The following is a 19,779-nucleotide window of genomic DNA, read 5'->3' on the forward strand; positions in this document are numbered from 1 at the left end:
ATTAAAATTGTTAAAAGTTCCACTAATTGTCTTTCTTACATGAGCATGCATACTAAGGCCGTAAAAAGTTCCATTAAACTATTAAACTTTCTAGAGCTGGTAAGTATGTCTTGTGCCTAAATAATACCATGTACTAGGTAGGCCTAGCTCAATTGTTAAACATTGTCCAACACGTAAAATATAAGTTTTGATACACAAGAAACGAAATGAATAGACCATTTTGATGCACCACATCCTATTTGCTAACGTAACAATGACTTCTAAACTAAAATAAAATAATGAGGATATATGAATTAACATCATGCAAAAATGTCAACATATTAGAAAGGTTACCCAATTCTACAAAAACATCTCTTTATTTTTTAAGAAAACATGATTATTTTTTTCATCAAGAATAGAAAGGGTTACAGGCATAGTACGTAAAATTCGTGTTCGTCTAGCATAACATTCGTTTTCCTACGTTAGAAAACAAATGAGAATGTTATTCAAACATTCTTGTGTTTTTTTTTGTTTTTTTCCCATTTTTTTATTGTTTTTTTGTTTTAAAAACAAAAGATACACCCTGGTATTATAAAATCATAAGCAATACAAAAGTTGATGGTTGTTTCGGTGAGAAGAACAACCCCACCAAAACAAAGCTAATGCTAACCATAAATTCATCCATCCATTCATGACGAGAAAGTATGGTATTTACCTCATAATACATAGTTAATCCAAAAGTATGGTATTTATCATTCTTTGAGGGTGTTTTTATTATGCGAAAGATTGAAACATTCACGAATGCGAATGCACGTATGGTACGTATGGTTTATACTATGGTTACAACTTACAACTTACAAGAACTTTTCAGACTAGGCTCTTAGAACAAAACTATTATTATATTACAACTTTGCACATCCCCATTTGTAAAGTCTACCCATTTACAAAAAGAGTTGTTTGTAAAAGAAACCACAATACGCAATATTTGCACACATCTGGTTTGTCAAGAAAAGATGCAAAGTACATATTATTAATTGTCCCTCACATGTATAGTAAAATCCATCCATTCACAAAAGAGTTGCTTGTAGGAGCTTGACTTTCAAAGATTCGTGTTTCCATCATTAGGGATCAATGATGATGGAATGGCTAGTCTTTGGTTTCATTAAGTAGTCGGTCCTATTCCTTTCTATTTAGATCTCTCTTGTCGACATATTGGTTTGTAAGACAATGAAGCCAGAACAAAAAAACATTTACATATTGCGAGACTCAGAAAAGTTTGAAGTGATTATAGTTATCCTCGTTTCTAGATTAGATTGAAAATGTATGTTTTGAAGTAAACCAATTGCACTGTAGATAGGTAATGTTGTAGACTTCCGCTTAAAGATTCCTTAAAAAAATCCATAAAGCTCCACCAATGTCTTATTTTTTGAAACATCTCAAAATACCAATATTTTGTTACTAACATAGGCATCCTTCTAAAGCCATTTTAAAAATCTTCTATAGATTAATAGAAATATGATCTCAACAGAAAACAAAATATTTGTTACAAACGCAACTGGTTGATGATTTGACCTCCTCCATCATCATTGTACACATTTTTTAATAGAAAACTAGTGCACACTCCATACATACTAGGCCATAGAGAGTGCTGGAGGTATAATGTAAATAATATATTGCAAAAAGCTCATACTTAAATGAAGAACAAAACAAGACAATATCCAATCAAGAGACTATAAAAGTCTTGATATAAACAAAATGTATAATATCACAATGGATAACATATAACAACAAACATGTAGGCTTGGGGACCATGATTTTAACAATCAAACTTAATCATAATAATTAATATAAGATTTTGGTCAACTAAATTTTTTGCTTGTTGATCCTTTTCCTTGTTTGAAGTGTTTGTTGTTCTTTGTTAATATGACATGCTATAATAATCTCGTCCTCACCTCTTTAACCTCTTAGTTCCCTAGCTAATTAAATAATGTAACTATAGGACCCCTTGATATAAGTTGGAAACTATATGTATTGTCTTCTATAGAACAAGCTTGCACTTACCTCTTGATCCACATTGAGGCATGTTGCATACACCTTTAATCATCCATTTAATAAAATTTGCTTTAAATGTGGGTAGAAATGTAAAGAAAGAGACAAAGAGAACTTTACAACTTCTTCTTTATTTTTTCTATTGTTGATTTGAGCACTCATTTTCTTATTTCCTTAATGACTCTCATTAACCCTAAACCAAAAAAAACTCCTTCCATTAGTTATAAAATTTTACAGATGAGATTATTATTTACAAATCCCTGTAGGGACGCGATAGGTCCATCTTATGTGGATGCCCACTGACTCAATAAAGGGGGAGGACGACCATTGTTGGATGAAGGCTAGTCGTTGTCTTTCAACTCTATCAGAGTCGCCCTTGAGGCCATCATATTGGCTCTTTAGAGTGGCTACAACTTCACTCCATATCTCTTGCATTAACACTATTGGCTGCGCGGTTTAGTTAGAGAAGACTCGTCTACACCATTGTTTCCATAGAATTCAAAGAGTTATTGGGCTAACCAATTCCAACATAACTTGAGATTTGGCATTGATAGGACTTGAGTGGACATTGTCGATGGTGGAGAAAAAAACCTCTCGTGCTTTTATCACCAAAGCCATCCCCGCCTCCTGATGCTCGTATCTGTCAACTGGGGCCTACCACGATAGCCAACATATATTTCCCCACTTGATTAGGCCTTGCACCTGGCATAATTGCAATAAGTGGCTAACCCCTTGCCATATTCGATGGGACTCAGGGCAGTCCCACAGAGCGTGTCAGATTGATTCTATTGCATTTGTGCACGCTACAAAATTAGGAGAGCTAAGGTTCCCACATTGCCATGCACCAACCAGTGGTGACCTATGTATTAATAGCCATTGGAAACTTGGTGATAATTGTATGAGGAAACATGATATGTGTGCCAGACCTTTGCAGCAACCGGTTCTCGGGCGGTTTGAGTAGCTAGAATATGGCGACCCAATCTAGTTGTGAATTGAAAGAAAGGGATAGGTTTGCTTCCTTGCCCTGCATAAGGATCATGCCATGTCCATTGCAAGGGGTCCCAATTGACCTTTAACGTCACCATGTGTTTTCATGAGTACAAATGTGCCAATCTAGTTGTACTTTGATAGGATCAGGATCTACAATCCATTTATGCCCAATATACGCTAGTACTCGAATTGCCTTATTCTGTGTTGGTGTCTCGTTGTCTTGCAATTTAGAGCTTGCGATCCTGTCCGGTGTTTCCCTACCTCTTGGGATCAAAGAGCCCTCCTCGTAGCCTATCCATTTCTCCATTGTCGTCCTTTGATTAGCAACTTCTCTAATCAGTAGAGTGTTAATGATTTTAGATCTCATAGCCCATCCGCCCTTGATTCCATGGAGTGTGTTGGCTTGGTCTTGTATTGGCAATGACATAAACCATCTCCAACATTCTATACTTTTTCTTGGACCTTCCGCAATGTATCCCCATGACAACCCCTTACTTAATCCAATTCGTTGATTCGATTCATCTCTGATACATGGGTTCCATAAGATACATTGACTGAGCCAAGTAGGTTCAAAGTTAGGTTGATCGCACTTGATCCCTCGTCTAATGTCACAGAAAGAAAGAAAGAAAGAAAGAAAAATATATTAACGTCTTCTAAGGCCAAATTTGGCCCATGAGACAATTGGTTTACAACAAAAATGAGTGTTTATCCAATCATCAAAACTAAAATAAAAGAAAATAGCTTAAGCTAAGAGAGTTCTAGTAGTGTACAAATCTTTGCACTAAGCCTAATCTCATTTCCATCCAAGTCTCTCAAAAAGAAGTGGGAGATCAAAAGTTTTTGGTGTGGGTGTGACCCATGGTCCCAATGCATAGAGTGCCCTAGCCATGGCTTCTAGGCGGTGTAGTTCACATTCCCTTATTTTCTTTATTGCTTCTACATCTTGTCGAGTTGCTTTGAACCCGGCATCCAAGGGCGTTTGGTTCTCCTTTGATTTTCTACTTCATCAAGGAAAAGCCCGAGTGGTGCAGGTGTGTCGACATTCATTGTCTCCCCCTGTTCCTGAAAAACTTCATTTGTTACATGTTGGTGAACATTAGCAACATTATTATCAACGTTTTGTAACTTATTCTCTTTGTGTTGTTTCAATTCTAAGATGTATCTACCTAATTTCTTTATATCTAGTGTATCTAATAGTTTAGGGAGGGTGGGAGAGGAACCAAGTATGTCTTGGTATTTTGCCCTTATCTCGGCATAGGTGGGGCATTTGCATGTAAAATGGTACTCATCCTCTATCTCTATGTGGCATAACCTACATATCCTTTCCTCCCTAGGGACTCCATTAGTACGTCCATTCTCAATCTCAAGTTGGTGAGATGATATTCTAAGTTGACCAATGGCAACCCTTAGTGCATGTGGTAAGAATACATCTAGATATCTTGGTCGCGTGATAAAACCTAACTTAGAGAAGTGCATAAAGTGTTCCTTATAGTACGACATTTTAGATGGGAGTGGCTCTAGTGGGGTGATCCATTTATACCGAGTATAAATTTGCCATATTTCTTGGCGTATTACTTTATTATGGTCCTCATGAGAGATTAAAGTGTTATCAGTCGTGTGGTCATACTTAAGGGGGGGGGGGGGGGGGGAGGTTATTAATGTCTAGACCGTTGGCAAGAAGCCAACTCACCATCATGCCATACCATGAGCTAGTATAGCCGGACTCATACAATGCTCGAGAAGCCTTAAAGGCTTGATGGGATATTCTATCAAGTGATTGGTTATGTATCCTGTGGATAAAGACTACAAGTTGAAAAAGTGCTTCTACTAACACAGGGGGTAGAGTGAACTCAGCCCTAATAATGTCATGTGGGACCGACGATTTGCTTCGGAGTTGGCGTGATAACATCATCACCAATGGTCTCTCTAATTGTGTCCACATGAAAGATGGTAGTCCTGGAGCCCAAACTGCTGATGCATACACCACACCTTCCACATGGATGCACTGAATCTATCCTCCAATTGGCGGGAGAAACTAGGTTTGAGATCCATGTTTAGAATCCATCCAGTTTGGGGGTTCTAATTGGCCCCTTTTTGTGGCTTAAAGTAAGCAAAACGTAAACACAATAGCATTTTCCAACAATCATTCTTTGGTTGGAGTCCTCGCATCACAAATTTGGTGAGTAGGGCTTTTGATTGTGAGGGCCAGTGGCATGATCTTCCTTACCAGCTCAAACACAAACTCAACTCTTGGATAGAAGCCTGGGTACTAAATTGCAAGGATGACACATGTTCACATCTTGATAATGGTGCCAATATCACCCGGCCGAAGTCATAGCTAACAATTTTCTTCTCGTTAGATCATTGTGAGGTGAAACAAGCATACAACCTATTCTTGGCAAGGTTGGTACCAATCACCAACAAGTGTTTCAACATTGCTTATGCTTTCTCTTGATCTCACAAACATTTAATTAGCAAAGGGGTTAACTTACTAATATGCACTTTGGAACTTAACAATGCACTTGATTGCTTAAATGGAATGAAAGAAGAGAAAGAAAAAGGCTAAGAAATAACAATGATAATTGCCAACAAATTTTTCGCAAGATCCCAAGATACAATAATTGTTTTGCCCAAAAAGGAGTCTAACCCCAATACATCTAGTATGAAAGGTTGGGACATTGGAATGAAAAGAGATAAAAAAGAGTGTCGTGAGGAGATCCTTTAGTTTCAGTGTAGTGAGTCGATGATGGACAACCATGCCACTTGTTGTCATTGTAGGTCTCTTACATGCCCTCGTGATTCGTTATCCTACAACAAACGTGCACCAATGAAGACTAGGTGTTTGCTTCAAAATGTTGATCCTTGGCAATGAACTCCCATCCTTTTAGAGGCTTCAAGAGAGCCCTCAACAAAAATAGGAATGTGTTGCACAAATCGCCACTAGTCCCTAACACTCAACTTTTGCAAAAGTGAGTTCCTCCTTCCATTCTACCACATTCGTCATTCCTATATAATGCACATTATAAACTCCTCCTATAATCCATTACAAGATTCAAATCTTATCCCTTATCATCCCAAGGGTTAGCTCTTGTCAATTGAGCTATATCTTTTTGTTGGTTTAGGGTTAGCATATCAAGATTCAACTCATCCTTGCTAATTCTTTGCCCATACCTTGACCTTGCGAACTGAACTGAATTATTAAACCGTTAGGTAGTTCGGTTCGGTTTTGTTGAGGCTTGAGCTTCCTTAACTAGTTTGAGCTCGGTTGGATGGCTGAAGCCAAGCCGAACCGATTTGGGCCAATCTTGTTTCCAAACTAGTTAATGCTTAATTGGTTTGGCTAAACTAGTTCCTAAACCAATTAAGGCTTAACCTGTTTGGTTTGGAAAAGGCCAAACTGGTTAAACTGAAACCGAACCATTGCCAATTCCTAGTGACAAGGTGGCTTCGAGATTTATCTCACCCAATAAAACCCTAGATTATCAATGCCACAAGAATATTCTATCTTATGATGGCAAAGCAATATGTTGAATCCTTACTAAACATTTTTTCCACTAAGTGCGCAATATATCTATACATCATACTTGATCACCTATTGTCTAAGTACAAAGTAGGGAGATGCAACCAATATACCATGTTGGTTAGAATTTGATTCTTTGGTAGATTTACAAAGCCAATAACCAAGTTACAATCTTGTAAACAAATTTAGATCTCATCATGGAACAAACCTTGTATTTTATGCCAAAAATGATCATTGCTTCCGTTGAGAGCATGTGAATCCACATATTTATATCATCTTCTATATTTGAGAAATTACAAGCAAGGGAATGAATGATGCTTTTTTGGATAACTGAGGCATGATTGTGAACCAGTATTATCTATGATGACTTCATTAGCACTTATATTCATAGTTGTATTTAATATTGTTGCCTTATGTGATAGCATTATTTTGAACACTTGAGAGCAGGAAGTATTTTTTAGTGAAGGTTCAAATCCAAATAAACAATCTTATACAAAGCTGCATTAGCCGGTTTAATCTTGCAAAGGGCATATGTTTGTTCACGTTTAAGGTGTGACATCTGGATCACCTTATCTGATACATTAGGCAATGATTTTTCATTTTGCATGAAAAATAATGCATACTTGTAGTTGTAGGTATTGCTATCTTACCATTCTGCAAAACAATGATGTACAAACATCATCACGAGTATTAGCCTCCACCTGTAACTGTAACATCTTCAACGTTTGTGCAAAATCCAACAAAAACAAATAAATTTCAACCTCAATTCCATAGTCACCATAAATCTCAACCTTGAGGATCAAATAACGCAATTATTAGTCATATAAATATATTTCTCAAGGATTCAGAGTTCACTAACTTGGCAACACAACTGGTGTACAAGATATGTCTCATCTTTCAATCTGATTTCAGTCAAACATGGTGAACTGGTCTTGGTTGTCACATGATTCCGAATCTTACAAATACTTTTTTCTGAAATTGGATTGGATTTCAGATAGTTTCACAAGAGCTAAAAATATTCTCAAGGCTCTTAAATTTATTTATTTATTTAACTTTTTCTGAAAAAATGGGGTGCATATTAACTGTATCAAAAACCATCAAACTTCTAAGCAATCTAGTTGTTTGTTGATTGTAAACAAATATATACTAATACTACAGATACATTATCTGACTCATTCGTCAATATCAATGGATGCAATGCAGAATAAAACACTCCACTTAATTGCTCCAATTGACCAATTTGAAGGAGAGAATGGCCCCAATGAAGTGAGGAAGCCTGCTTCCTTTCATCTACTGCCTTTGATGATCTGGAAGAAGCATGCCATACGTTCGTCAAGGTACGAATGCATACCTGGTTTATGCTGTAACCACATTATAACTGCTACCACATTAGCTGTAACCACATTCCACATTAGCAGCAAACAGTCAACTGGTGATTCAGGCCACAAGACCTCACACATGCCCGAAGTGGTGGAATCATGGCCATTCTGACGAAACCGACAAAGAAATGCTAATTTCCTCACATTTTCTTCCCTTCACAAGCTGAATATTGAGCTACAGAAATAAGTTACTCTCAACCCACGTATTGCAACGTTCATGCATTGGTTTCTCATCTAGAAATGAACCAGATTAGAAGAATGTACATTCAAATTGCTTCAAATATTAACAAAGTTTCTGTGGACACTTCAAATACACAAAACCTTCATCGTTTCCATGTCTACCTCAACAACCAATATATCATTACCATTCTTTACTTCAAACTCTCCTTCTATAGTTTTTCCATTAGAATCCTTCACACTGACAGTGTAAACACCATGATATCCTCTGAACTTGAAGCAACCCATATCATCAGTTGTTCCATTACACGATGTTTGCCATTCATTTCTTAAAGCAATGAGTGTCTTTCCAGCTTCATTTATCCTACCATCTGAATCCACCAAATGTGCATTCTCTCTATGCATGGCAGTTTCCATGAATCCCCACAATAATACTCCTTCAACAGCCGGATGTGCGTATGCCTCACGCAAAACAACTTCAAGATCATCACTTCGCAAGAATTCATTATGTGAATCCACATCTACTTCGGTAAACCATATAGGAATGCCCAACATTGCCAGTTTATCCAATGCATTACTTATGATCGGACCCACTGGGCATGTTAGATGTCCTTGCACTCCAATGCCACCAACTAGTGCTCCCTTCTCTTGGAGACCTTTGATCTGATCAATATATTTTTCTGGAGATGATTTTGCATCCAGTCCATCCACAACATGGTAATCATTTACAAAGAGCTTTGGTTTCGGGTCAAATTGCTTCACTAGCTTAAACATGTAAGGCAAGATTTCTTCACCCAAGCGATCCTTATAGAAGGATCCATGAAGCATTTCATTATTCACATCATAGTGCTCAAACTTGCCACAAAACCTAGAAACGACATCGCTTAATCGGTTTTGAAGAGCTATAGCTAGTTCATTGCCATCCAGTTCCTTAACCCACGGTTGCACTGCATCTTCAGCCTCCCAAAAAATGCAATGGCCTCTCATCAAGATGCCATGGTCTATGCATAGATTGCACAACTCATCAGCTTCGGTATATGTCACCTTTCCCTTCTCCTTTTCAGTCCAACCCCATTTTATCTCATTCTCAAACACAGCCCAGTTGAAATTGTTAACGAAAAAATCCAAATACTGGTCCCGCTTGAGGCTGTAACTGTTGATGCATGACCCAAGTGGAAAAGTATGTTTTTTGTATTTGATATCCACAACAGCATTGGATATCAGAATTCCGCTTTTTCCTTTCACTCGTACCACAGCATCCCGCTTGCGCACCTGCAGGAAACTCAAATTAGAATACAGTGAAGATGTCAACGTTATCTACATCATCAAGAATAATTTCTATGGTATTGATGATATCCTGACATCAGGTTCTAGAGCTAGTGGACTTTCTATGATATCACTGGGATCCTGGTGGCCTGACAGCAAAAGGTCCTTACAGATTTGGTATTAAATGATTTGTTCCCTTGATGACCCATCTGGGATCTAGAATTCCCACGGAACCCAGATCAGTGTACAAATGGCATGTTTTTCATCTTGAAAAGTGGAATGACAGTGAGCCAGATGATTTCAGCATGTGAGCTAGACACATCTGCACGATTGTCGCATGTGATGTGAACCAGGCCACTCAGAGATATCTATATGCCCCTGGGCCCTAATCCCCCACTCATTCCTTGTGGAACCACATTACCAATACAATTTGTAGTTTCAACCTATTTTGGAGTCTGACTCCCCATCCACCACAAAAGTATAAACTAGGCTGGGTTGTTTATAATCTTAACAAAAATTAATGTAGGTTGAGAAACACACGTTGTCAGTTCGCAATTTCAGCATTTCAAATCGAGCTGCTCTATCAACTGCAAAGATCATAAGATTGGCGACCATCAAATCTACATTTGCAGAGGGGCCCTGGACATAGAGCAGCACATCTTTCGGCTCTGTTTCAAAGCGAAAGGAACCCACAATCTCTTTCCAACAAAATGAATCCGCTTCAACTTCTCCTCCACTAACCCATTCTCCATCAAAACCCAACGCCACATTTACTAATTGTGGCCCTACTGTGTTCTCGCTGATTCGAACCCATGCTGAGACTTGGTAGGTAACGAATGGTTGAACTTTTCCTGTTATTTTCTGGGACGGACCTTCCCAGTAACAAGTGCGTAATTTTGCAACTATGTAAACCCCAGATACTGGCTGGGAAAAACCCAAAGATTCTCTTGCTAATGGTGGAAGAATCAAAGGAGCCCCAGAGCGTAATTCAATAATGCATGGACCAAGACAATCCCATCCATTTAATCCGTTTAGAAATCCAGAATTCTCCACAATGTTCACTCCATATTGAGGATTCTGTAAAAACGAAAAAATTTCCATTTAATTTTGCAAAAGGAATAACAGCAACTGGTTCTTAAGCCTTCAAAATACAAGCATTATCCAACCTAAACTTGAGTAAAATCAAAATATTATGAATCATGGATGAAGTAAGAATTTCATAAATAGATAGGAATTAGAATATGGGAGAATAAGGGACTTGGAAACTTCTTTAAAGAGGACATTCACATCCAAGGAAAAATATAGACAATCATCACCAGTTCAAACACTAGCATCCCACTGACAAAGTTGAAAAGAATGGAAGTTTCTGTGAGCTGCGCATTACTACATAGCTGTTCACTGAACAATCAGTTCAGCACCTTTCAGCATAAGGCATACCATTACAGCAGAAGATGGAGATGAAGACATACTCTGACATGAGAACTAATGCACATGAAAACATGAACTAAGTAGATACTCATAAAGTTGCAAAAAGATAACATTATACACAGCAAGGATGTCCACTATTCTGCGTCACATATTCTGGATCAAACATCATTGGTACATGTCCCATGTCCTGTTGATAATCCAACAGTATGTTTAATTCACGCACCGTGATGCTTTCTATAGGTTCCATTGAATCACCATCTGCTAACGGTTCTTTATTGTACTCCTGTGTTGAATGATTTTAATAATAATAAAATGAATCACCTCAAGAGTGGCCTATTATTTTTTGCAAGAATGGGTTATATTATATCAACTGTTGTACCTCAGTCCATTGGAATGACCATCTGGCCACCTTTTCTGCTGGATAATTATTTCCCAAATCCATTTGGGACACTAAATATTGAATACAAATTATGCACAAGTATAATGAATCTCTCCCAGAATTCTAATTCTAAGATCAGATGTTATATCCAAGGTTTCTTGAGTTAAAATAGCATGGGTGTTTATTCAAAACAAACACATACCCTTTTTTAACAATATGGAAATCCCATCGCTTAACTACATCAATTATTTCTCTAATAGTATCATTCCAATCCAATTAGAAATATATATATCTTTATATATATATATATATATATATATATATCACTACATACACACCAAAGAAAGAAACAACTACGAACCTTTATAGTAGGCCTTATAGGTGGATCTTTTGCAATTGAAAAAATACTGAATCTTTTGATGAACAAATCTACTCCCGCAGGTGGACCTTCTATATATGCAGCAGCCTTTGCAGGTGTATGATCCAACAGCATTTTCCCTTCAAGATGAACCCATCCATTTGGAGAAGCCAGAGCCCTATTACATGATACAAATAAAGGAATAATTAACTGCGCATTCAATATGGTGTTGATACTTTATAAACTATGAAAAATCACCTCAAACCTATGACCTCTGTAGCTGAGGAACATATAAACGTTCTTTTTATCAGAAGTAGAATTTGAATGTCACACATAGTTTAAGACCAGAGAAAAATTTGCTGAGAATAGACAGAACAGAATGACTCTCAAAGATATAAAAGAATTGTCAAAAAGGCTTAAAAGTTGGAGATTGGAACATTAATATGGATTTGAAATGTATTGCAACTTGGTTGATTGATAGTTAGCATTGTCCATAAAGATGTGCTGTTGTGATATCTCAAATGTTTTTCCAAACATTAGATGCAAATGAATCATTTAGTATTGCATTTTTTACAAGAAGGATTCCAAAACCATTTGTAATGGTCCAATAAAAAAGCTCAAGAAACTTCTCTACCAAATCCATATTTTCCATGAGGGCTTATGCACTTATTTTGATGGACGGTACTTGACGAAGGTATTAGAGTTAGTGTGAAAAGCCTAAAGCTTCTCTCTCCTCATGAATTTTTAATGATGAAATAGCAGTAGACTTCTTACTTGGCAAGAGTTATATATTGTTCCTCACCAGCTTCATTTTTTGTCCAAAGTGTAGCTAGTACGTGTGCTGAAAACATACCCCCATAAATTCGGACTAACGCAGAAACTTTATATTCTTTGTAAGCTCTTAGCTTTCCAGTGATATCTTGCTCTACACCTTGCCATTCACTTGTTCGATCAGTGGCGACAGCGATATACTTCTTTGAAATCTCTTTAAAAATTGAAGAATCAACCAATGACAGTTTGCATCCTTTACCATACCAATATTCTAAACCATCTTCAAAATCTGGATTCTTTAAGACAATCTCCACCTTTTCTTCGGAGAACTCGCAATGATTATTCTGATGTTAGAAAAGGAAATGTTACAGGGGCAGGCAAACAAAATAAATCATTATATGGGGTGATGCAATTTTACCTTTGTCATCAAAACATCCTTTTGCACTTCAGATGGTGCATGTGGCCTGATATCTACAAGTTTCACAAGGATATCTATACCCACAGGAGCACCTTCTATGTAGAAAATGGCCTTTTCTGGGATTTGATCAAGTTGGAAACTTCCCTGAAGCTTTGACCATTCTATATTAGAAGCCTTCACTCTGTAGACATCCAGAAAAATTGATTAAAATCATAGAATTTCTCATCTACCTGACACGAAAATTGCAGGTGCTTCTATCAAAGAAATTCAGTACGTATGTTTCTTCTCATATAAGGCGACACCTCATGCAAGACTATGTCATTAAATTAGAGCTTAGTCGTTTTAATGCAGCCTGCAACAAACAAATATGGTGCATGTACAGAATTAATGATTAGTGGTACAATCATCATTCTTTATTGCTTAAAAAGAGGTTAGTTCAAAGCATGCTGCAAATTAATCACATTTTCCACAGAGAAACATGGTACTCAAAAGAAAACTCCCTTTATGGCATTGTTCTTATCCACAAGTCCAATGTACAAATATCAAATGCAAGAGTATAAATAACTACGAAAGATCCCAGTGACTACTGTTTTAATTACCTTACCCTTGTCACTTAAGTTTGAGCTTCAGGAATTTCAGAAAACGGGTGTACAATTATCAGAGCCAATATGACTATTCCTATCTCCACAATTGATGAGATATCAAAGCGTATGAATCAACCCTCATCCTTATATATATATATATATTCATGACAAAGGTTATAGTCTTGTTTCAAGGAGGTAAAAAGGGCATATAGAAGCACTATATGAGTTTCCAAACAGGGAATAGTATCGATATATATTTGTCGATTGCAACCAACAGTCCCTCAAACCTCTACATCATCTAGATAATGAACCCCATGGGCAATGTGTGAAAGTTGCATCATTCTCTAAATTATTTATCCAATGCATCAACTAAGTCTCGATTAATCAAAAGGATAAATACATGTAGACCTGCTTCATTGCAATAAGCTTCCCATGACAAGCAAATGATGCTAATATTTCGTCAACACTAAATATCAAGCACCTGGTATGCTAAATTGCATCATATGCATAGGTTATATATCCCATGAAATTATGACAGTGCCAGTTTTTATGGAGTTAAATGTATTTACAAAGTTCTACATAATCTAGTGACTACTGAATTTTACATATTTTCATCTCGCAATAAAAACAGAAATAACAACAAAGGAAAGGAATGCTGACATGCTAATGCTTGTCTTTTTTTTTTTGCAAGCCTCCTATATTAGTATTTCCTCCCTCCATAGAATTTATTTGCATCAGACAGCTTAACTGACACATATAATCCAGATTCAGCTTTGGTTGAAGAAAAAGGTCAGAGAAGAATAGAACATACATTCCAATTGATAGATATTTTGTTGGTGCATTAGGATTCTCCAGCCGTAGGGTTGCTTTAATATCTATAGCTGTTCCCGATGCATTCGGAAGCATTACCATAACAGTCACACCATATGTTACATTCAACTGTAGTTGCGGCGTAAGGTCTTGTTCTAGCCCATTCCAGGTTTGCTTTCTTTTCGTGATAAGGCATACAAACTGCCCATCTATTATGGATCCTGATTCACGATTCTTTGAGGGTAAGACATATGCAGCACATGAGTTGCTGTGCCAGCCTCGAATGCCTAGATTGAAATTGGGGTTGAAAACTATGTTTCGATCCATTTGAACAGGTTGACTCTTTAATAATAAAAGAAATCCTTAGATCAGTATACAAATCCAAGCGCACAACATGATGCAGTTGTATAAAGACAAGATGAATAAGATCTTTTAATATTATGGACGTTTGCTTTTCTGGCACGATCCCAGAACGTAATCCAGTCAACTTACAGATCTTACTCCCATCTCCTATCTACAGCAAACACTATAAATCCTCCTCCATAGATCAGATGCTTCTCCTCTAGGATCTAGATCATATAATGGTGATCATAGTCAATGTAATATTCATCTCTTATTTATTTTACTGCACACTACAGTTAAAAAAGCACGATATAAGGATATCAAACCCAGTGATTCACAAGAAAATGAAGGTTTAGCGTTTGGTGAGAAATTCTCTCAAACCTGGAAATATGGTGATGAAACAAAACAAAGCAAACCCACTTTGCAGAGTGTACCTCTCTTGTCTGATGAAAACCTTTTCTCCAACCCTAGCTATACACCATATACTGTGTATCTTGACAAGAGATGATTGCATATACATACTCTACTAGATGAGGGACCTGTCCTTCTGCACCATCTCTCAACAACCCTAAAACTAAACTAAACTCATAGCATTGGCTCCTGACAATCATTATTATTATGATTATGATTGTGATCCCATATCCTCTGGGTTGCAGGGATCATATGAATATGTATGTATCGGAGCCGATGACACGCAATGGACGCAATCGTGGAAGCCAAATGACACACGATGGACGCAATCGTAGAAGCCAATGACACACGATGGACGCAATCGGAGACTTCCTAGCATAGCTTATGATGGACCACCTCAACTTCATTCCAATCGAGAGATTGATTATACAAGGAGGTGTGTAATGTCATTCATTCCATGGGCTAGTAGATCGTAAAAGCACTTGCTTGCATGATTCGATGACCTTAGTTCGCTCAATTAATGTTGTGTTTGCACATACATACATACAACTTCATAAACCCTAAAACATTGCCTACGCAACCAATCATCGATCACCCTCTCCGTTCGCCAAAGTCTAGTCTTGTATTCCACAAATCTAAGAAACAGTTTGAGGGTGACATTCTCGGAACTAATCTCACCCTTCTACACACACAATCTACATGTTTCTCTCTCTCTCTCTCTTTCGTAAATAATGGCTTTCATTATGAAAGAAAAAAACACCACCATGACTAACTTACTACAAAGTATAGAACCCTTCTATCAAGGGATCTAAAGAATACTATGACACCAAACTCAATGCCACCCTACACACCAATTCAAATGGCGAGTATGATGATATGTGAGCTTGCAGAGTTCTCTCTCTTCCTGGTTGAGATTTTGTGACTTCTCTAGCATTGTCAATTGCCACAAAAGAAGTCCTTTTAACTTTAGAACATATTTTCTCACCCCAACTTGCGAATAAAAAATGAAGGCATTCCGCATATTCCAATTGAACCATAGCCCCCAATACCTCAAGAACTCAAAAATAATTTGAAAATGAGGCATCGGTTCATTGTTCTCCATATGTGCAAAAACCCCAACTGAAGGAAGATATACTTACTCCTGTTAGAGACTTCCACACTAAATTGATACACCTCCAAACCATCCTTGCCATCGGGCATGAAATAAATTGATGCCTACTATGTTCCAATTCCACCAAACAAAAGAAACATAATCCTTTAGTAATGTTTCTTTTTTTTAATGCATCCCCTAATGGTAAAGCTCCAACCATAACTCTCCAAATAAATACCTTGGCTCGTAGCATCAATCGAGAACACCAACCTACCTTGATCACATGAAACCACCAAGTAATGGGCTTATGAAAACCCCATATCTTTATAACCCTTTCTTCCAACCACTTATGTTTGTCAATCAACTTGTGATAAGCAACATTCGTTGAGATCATAGTCAATCTCTTATTTCCAACAAACCTCCAATCAAGCTCTTGAGATCGCTCATCTAAATCAGGAATTGGCTCATGCAAAGATAGTATTTGTTACAACTTATCCCAAATAAAGTTATAACCTTTTGGAATACGAAATGTAGATCTTATTGTTTGAAAAGCCATTAATCTTCTTTGTGAAACCAACATAGCATCCTTAACTGTTATCAAACCCAATCTAGCCATCCGAGTGCACTCTACCTCAACCCATACGGGACACTCTTGCTTTAATATATCTTGATATTCCACTAGTGGTCTCCATGCAACAATATGAACCAAACTTTTCTCATAAAAAACAAGCAATTTATTGAGTAATTTCTCTTTATACTCTTGTGATACCAAAACAACCTCATAAAATCCATGAGGACCAACATAAACATCCTGAAGACAATTAGCTTGTAAAATCCCACGTAACCATTGTTTGACCCTCCAAAGGAAAGGTATCTTTCCCGTGAAAAACAATATGACCCCTTTATCACAAAAATTAACAAATGACCCCAAAAACTCCTTATTGTCTATTTCTACCTTAGCCACTTCATCGTCAACAAACTCCTCAGCAACTTTCACATTCTCCCTTATACAATCTTCCATTAATATATTTGCCATGCATCTTAAATGTTCCCAATGACTATCATCTTTCTCAATATCATCTTGTCACATTGCATGAGCATAAGACATGTCATTACTATTATCTCCAATACATCGTTTTCTTTTACCATCCCCTCTTGGGCTTGATACTGACTCAACCATGCATGCATCCTTTGAAGAATTTGGAGACTCATCCATATTCATGAAAACACTACCATCCATATGACAAGAAATAGGAGAGAGCTCACTTACAAGTAATTGTGTTGGAGAAGGAATCAAAGCAAGCGATCATTAGATGCATGCAATCGAATGGAATTTTTACTTGTAACGTTCTACTAATACCACCAAATGATGCGTGTAGATACCCTTTAGAAAGCTCTATGTGCAGGCTTCGAAACGAGCTAAAGAACAAAGGAAACGGACACCGTAGCAAGAAGATACATCAAAATTAGTGTTTGTCCTTCTCCAACATCTCCGAGCTTTGTGTTTCTCCTCTCTCTCTCTCTCTCTCTCTCTCTCTCTCTGTGAAAACACACAAGTATATTAATAAATGTGTGAGAAACATAACTTACAATGGGTGTCACAATGGAGTATCAACATTGTTGGGATTCTGGTTGTATGCCTCAAGCTTGGAAGGTTGATCTAATTAAATTAGTTCCAAATGCAGCATCTCCCGATTCATTTCATCAATGGAGACCCATTTCATTGATGGGGGGGGTGTATAAGATATTTACAAAGGTCTTGGGAAATAGATTACAAAAGTATTTGCCAAAGTTGATACATCCTGCCCACTATGGTTTTATTGTAGGTAGGAATATATTGCATGATGTGTTGAATGTTCAAATGGCCATGGATTATGCACAAAACACTCACCAATAATTGATTATGGTGCAATTAGATTTGGAGAAAGTTTTTGATCATGTTAATTGGTCCTTTGTTTCCAGGTTAATGCATAAATGGGCTTTGGACCACGTATATCTCGCCTCATATTTATATTTGGACAAGATGCAGTGTCTCGAGTAATGCTTAATGGGGGAGTTACATCATATATTGCTATTGTTACTCATCCCTTGTTAGTGATGTTATCACGGCTTGCAACAAATGGTGACATTGTGGGTCTACACCTTTCGTTTGGAAGGGCAACTAGTAGCACAAGTTTTGGCAAATGATTCTTTTCATGTTTCTACAAGCCTCATGGGAGAATCTTGAGAAGGAGATACTTGTATGGAACCAATTTGCATTGGCTTCGGGATTACATATTAATTGGAGGAAGTCTAGTCTCGTATCATGTACTAAAAGGGATTTGGAATGTTTAGGATGGCAAGGATCCTTGGTGAGGAAAGGCTCCATTTTTCGACACTTGGGGTATCCATTGAGAATGAATGTTACAAATGGTCAATTGATTGAATGGATGTCTAGTAAGTTAATGGATAAGTTCATGTATTGGAAGTAACAATCTTGGCCATTTCATGTACTCTTGAAGGTTATTCAATGTATTATGTGTTAGGAATATGTCCTTCCTGTGGGAGGAGCTGACAATCGAAGACAAGGTGTAGCCAACTAGTCGGGCTGAGAGCTGACAATCAATGACATGGAGAGTTGACAGTAGATGATCCAAGTCAAAGACAAGACCAACTAGTCGGGCTGACTAGACAGTCGACATAGGAGTCGGCTAGTCGAAAAGACTAGTCAACCAATCAACTTATTAACTACTATTGTTGTTACTATAATAATAATAGTAGTAATAGGGAATACATTTGTAAATAGCCCATAGAGTGTATAAGTATAAATACACTTAGGGCAAACACAATGATGTAGAATAGAACAAAAAGAGTAGAACATAACGTAGTGTTGTGCAGAGTGTGTGTTTGAGAGAGAGAGCGATGACAAAGTTTAGTGAACTTGCCACAAACCCTAAGTGGTTATCATTTGAGTATAAGAGAAGAGCTATAATTGTTTCTTGTATTCTCTATTGTATAGTGGATCTCTATTCCCGTGATTTTCCCCATTTAGGGTTTCCACATAAAACTTATGTACTATGTGTATTCTGTGTATTTGTTGTTGTTTTTCCACGTGTTGTCTGTACATTTTAGCATATCTTCCTCATAAATCTACGATCCCATCTCAATAAACTGGTATCAGAGCTATAGTGCAAAGATGGAAGGAAGTGTGACTAGTTTTCTAGGAATGATGGTCCGGAACTGACACAACTATGCAATTTGGAAGATCAAGATGGAAGATCTTCTCGTTGTCAAAGATCTGTACAAGCCCATCGACATAGAGCAAGTACCCATTGGGGTATTAGAGTCTGAATGGAAACTCCACAACAGGAAGGCGGTGGCCACCATCAGATAGTGCGTAGATGTCAGTGTCCTTCAGCATGTGGCGAATGACACAAATGCCTACGAGATGTGGCAGAAGTTGTCAGGGCTATATGAGAGGAAGAATGCCTTGAACGAGACATCTTTGATGAGGAAGATTGTACGATTGAAGTACATGGACGGAGAGAGCATAGTTGAACACATCAACACATTTAGGGGGCTAGTAGATCAACTTGCGACAACCAAGTTTCCCCTGGATGGTGCTATGAAAGCCCTACTACTAATGTGTACCCTACCGAACAGTTGGGAGAACTTGGTGGTGACTATCAACAACTCATGTCTAGAAGAGAACTTGTCTCTACGAGTGATAAAGACAAGTATCCTGAACGAGGAGACAAGAAGGAAGGACAAGGGTGTCCTGTCCCAGTCAGAGTCAAACCTGACTCAACATTCCGGTAGAGGAAGGAACAGATAGAGAAGTCCACAAAG

At 37.6% G+C, this 19,779-nt stretch overlaps 1 protein-coding gene across 1 annotated transcript; it reads right to left on the bottom strand.

Moving 5' to 3' along the window:
- Window positions 1-7,556: 7,556 nt before the first annotated feature.
- Window positions 7,557-14,713, bottom strand: LOC147857735 (endo-1,4-beta-xylanase 3-like). The gene is made up of 8 exons (XM_087326821.1): window positions 14,601-14,713; window positions 14,110-14,450; window positions 12,715-12,895; window positions 12,300-12,640; window positions 11,529-11,703; window positions 9,901-10,437; window positions 7,939-9,366; window positions 7,557-7,899 (listed from the first exon to the last, which is right to left on the bottom strand). Exons 1-7 carry the CDS (start codon window positions 14,613-14,615, stop codon window positions 8,224-8,226), a joined length of 2,733 nt encoding a protein of 910 aa, XP_087182947.1. The 5' UTR covers window positions 14,616-14,713; the 3' UTR covers window positions 7,557-7,899; window positions 7,939-8,223.
- Window positions 14,714-19,779: the final 5,066 nt, after the last annotated feature.

This window comes from Azolla caroliniana, unplaced genomic scaffold, assembly GCF_043228905.1.
Source record: "Azolla caroliniana isolate FFs.n. ecotype wild unplaced genomic scaffold, voAzoCaro1.0.p SCAF_11, whole genome shotgun sequence".
Taxonomy (NCBI): Eukaryota; Viridiplantae; Streptophyta; class Polypodiopsida; order Salviniales; family Salviniaceae; genus Azolla; species Azolla caroliniana.

Coding starts and splice junctions, on each gene's coding strand:
- LOC147857735 (XM_087326821.1), bottom strand. Junction 12,896..14,109: donor AAATATCTATCAATTGGAAT/GTATGTTCTATT, acceptor GGATGTCTACAG/AGTGAAGGCTTCTAATATAG. Junction 9,367..9,900: donor TGAAATTGCGAACTGACAAC/GTGTGTTTCTCA, acceptor AGTTTCCTGCAG/GTGCGCAAGCGGGATGCTGT.